Source organism: Lytechinus variegatus, chromosome 9 (genome assembly GCF_018143015.1).
Source record: "Lytechinus variegatus isolate NC3 chromosome 9, Lvar_3.0, whole genome shotgun sequence".
NCBI lineage: Eukaryota > Metazoa > Echinodermata > Echinoidea > Temnopleuroida > Toxopneustidae > Lytechinus > Lytechinus variegatus.
Window position 1 is genome coordinate 27,319,181 of NC_054748.1, and position 3,675 is coordinate 27,322,855.

General features: G+C 40.1%; 1 protein-coding gene across 1 annotated transcript in view; it reads right to left on the minus strand.

Moving 5' to 3' along the window:
* Positions 1–1,047: 1,047 nt before the first annotated feature.
* Positions 1,048–3,675, minus strand: part of LOC121421605 (DNA topoisomerase 3-beta-1-like) — a 27,724-nt gene continuing 25,096 nt past the window's right edge. Inside the window, exons 15-16 of the mRNA XM_041616363.1 lie at positions 2,895–3,000; positions 1,048–1,679 (exon numbers count right to left, since the gene is read on the minus strand). Coding sequence (XP_041472297.1) covers positions 1,437–1,679; positions 2,895–3,000 — 349 coding nt within the window. The 3' untranslated portion in view covers positions 1,048–1,436. The remainder of the gene's footprint in view (positions 1,680–2,894; positions 3,001–3,675) is intronic.

The following is a 3,675-nucleotide window of genomic DNA, read 5'->3' on the forward strand; positions in this document are numbered from 1 at the left end:
ATTTTGAAAAGTGGGCCTTCAGAAAAAAAAAACACCTGAGAGTCGAAGTGGTTCTCGAGTCAAAAGAAGGTTGAGAGGAACCGGTCTAAGCTTAAGCAGAGTTGAGAATCAATGTTGGCAAAGAATCCAGTACTATCAACAATTCATTTGAGAGCAGAATGATCATGTTTTTCGACTGAACAACAGAATAACAAGGTTACGTCAGAAACATGTTTTCTATCATAACGATAGGATTACAAATCTTTCCCAGATTAAAAAACTAAATATAATAGAATACCATATGAAAAGCCTCATCTGTACATGTATCTAAAATAAGTATCTAATGACCAATGAGATCTCTAAGTATATTTAACTTGAACGTGAAAGTGTCTATTCTCAAATGGAAATCCACTTTGACGTCAAATTGGAGAAAACCGACGTACGTATTGATAAGTTTGACAAAAATTCATTGTAAGATAATAGCTCTATTAAAATATCTTTTTTTAGATGATACATTATGTGCAAGCTGCTCTCTCATATGCTGGCTTATGAAAATTCCCCCAATAAAATTTCATAAAATGGTTTGTTGCAACACAAGTTTATAGCGATAATATGCTTGAAAATATATTTAATGCAGAAACTTTGCTCCCCCCCTATAAGATAGCTGCAAACTGCATACAATATTATTGACTCCTCATGAGGTCAATAGCAAAAAAACGTTCACCTCAAGTGATCTTTAGACTATAGTATAGGTTTATCATTCCCCCACCCCCCCCCCCCCCCCCGAGACCAAAGGTAAAGGGAAAACAGTTGGTTTATATTCTCAAGGGGTGATAAGTTATAAGTCTTTTTTACTATTGCCAAATAAAAGAAAAGAGCAGTCAATACTTGTTATATCTACCATTTTTCTTGTTAGCAGGAGAATAGTAAAAACTATTGCTCTGCTTATATCATGCCAATCGGTATTCAAAATTTTATTGTTTGCAAAAAGATGAAGACCTATGAGAGAGCAGCTAAACTCTTATCCTGTCAGAATTTGGTTGAAGTTCACTGAATCTGTAACTTTTACAGTTGCGGCCATTTCCTTTGAAATAATTGTTGTAGGAGAGGTCAATTCAAAGACATACATGAAAATAAGAGACATTTCATTCTAATCTATGCATAGAGGGGGCAGTTTCACAAACAGTCAGAAGTCTCAATTGCTTAATAAACCATAGGATGAGTGTTACAGGATCAACACACATTTAAACATAATTAGGAAGAACCAAATGGGCAATTACAAGATGAACAGGGGCCCTTTGCAAAAAGAATTTGCGCTCCAATAATCAAAGACAACTTGATTCTCAACAAAGAAAATGCGTGCATTTGGGACATCCACTTCATTGTTTGAGTTGGGTTTAAATGAAACTCTTCCTGCAACGAGCCCCCAGGTCATAGACATTTGACATCTCACCCATCTAGACAAAATAAGCAGCCAGCTGTGACATCTTATCTTTGGGTTTCCCCCTGCCCCTTCCCCCTCTGCCCCTTCCCCTGCCCCTCCCCCTGCCACGCCCCCTCCCACCACCGACCGTACCCCCTCCTCCGCCTCGTCGCCGACGGAACTTGGCATGCTGGGCCTCGGTGAGAGGGGTCAAGATCGGGTCGCAGAAGATGCAGCCTTTGTGGTTGGTCTCACCACCCTCCAGAGGGGTTTTATTCTGTGGGAGATAAAGATAAAACAATATTAGAAAATCAAGTGTTGTGTGACACGCCAGAAAGTCCAGGGCCAAGGACTTCAGGCCTTCAAGGCCATGCATGTGTATGGACTAGACAGTCAAGGTATGGAATAAGATTGCATACTAAATCTGAAAAAAAATGTGACCTGAGGGATAATGAAATAAATAAATACATGTAAATATTATAAAATAGATATTTGAGAAATCAATTTAAGAAGTGATTATTGGAAAATCAAGTGTTGTGCAGCATGGCAGAAAGCCATGTTGCACAGAAAGTTCAAGGCCAAGGAATTTAGACACTAAATGCCAAGGCCGCAGACAAGACAGTCAAGGGCAAGAACGGGGTGAAAGCCACATGATTGAGGACAAAGTTGACCTTGAGGAATGTACAATAGAAATCATGACAGAGAATGGTGACATTACAGACTTCATTCTAGTGAAGACACTACAATTTTACACATTCCTAGAGTTGTTTCAAAAGGGGGGAGCTAGTTTTGATTTTTTGCGGTCCCAAATTATGGAATAGTTTACAAATTCACCTTCGATCATGTACTTCTGAAATTTGAAAACATATTTATTTTTGTTTTAGTGTAACTGTAATATTGGAGAGCAATTTGTACAAAGCGCATAGAGCAATTTCAATTGATTATGCGCTATATAAGTACCAAATTATTATCATTATAAATTGCAATCCCATTCCGAGTTGCTTGGGATATATAACACATCAGATAAACCAATATAATAATCATATCAAGATCACAAGACTATATGATTGTGTGTTAAATATCATTGCGTATTAGCATCTAAGCACAACTTAAAAGTCAAGCTTAATTCTTTGTGAAATGCCCCCCCCCCGGCCATATCATAGTAATTAAACATGAAATACTTATGTATATAATGTTACTTCCTAAAAATCTACCAACGATCATATACTTAAAATTATTATCAACCAACCCCCTAGTCTGCTGTGCAAACCCTTCACTCGGATTAAGGGTCTGAATGTGCAGCCTACTCATGCCTTGTGTACTGAAGGCCCTCTCGCAAACAGCAAAAGTTTTATATGTGCTAGTCTTTGCGTGAAGACACACTTGCTGATCAAAGTTTCAATCAGGGTCTGTGCCTGCAGACTCGGTACTCTCTTTTAATATTACCAGAGGGCACTCTCACCTATTTAATAATTAATGACATAAGACTGACCTTGTTGAAATTGACATTGAGGATGGAGGCATCGCACTTCTCACATGTATCACCTGACAAGGTCACCTTGTGGGCATCTTCAAAGATATTCATTATGATGTTACATCTAACGAAGATAAAAGGGGGAAAAAGAGAGAGAAAAGAAAGAAAGAAATAGGGTAAATCAAGTGCATCTGCATTATCATCACTTTTACATTATTGTTGTAGAAGTAGTGGTGGTGGTGGTTCTAGGACAATTACCCCCGGACAACTACCCCCGGACAATTACCCCCAAGGACAATTACCCCCAGACAACTACCCCCCCCGGACAATTACCCCCTGAGGACAATTACCCCCCGAGGACAATTACCCCCCAGACAATGACCCCCCCCGGACAATTACCCCCCCCGACAACTACCCCCAGACAATTACCCCTGGACAACTACCCCCCAAGACAACTACCACGGACAATTACCCCCGGACAACCACCCCCGGACAATTGCCACCCCCCCAGACAATTACCCCCCCCCCCCCCGGACAACTACCCCGGACAATTACCCCAGAAAATTCCCCTTCTTTCCAGCATCAATGTTAGAATTAAGTGGGCCCCATTGTAAGTTTTGGTCGGTGGCACAGGTTTTCGAAATATTTCATATTTTATCTTGCGTTTATAACTTTTTCTTTCTCTTTTATATTGCTCTTTCTCCTGTTCTCTCACTTTCTTGTTTTTTTGTTTAGCCGCGCCTTCTGCATCGTGAAAAATGGGGGGGGGGGGGGGCTTCTACCCGAAACCTCCTGTTTG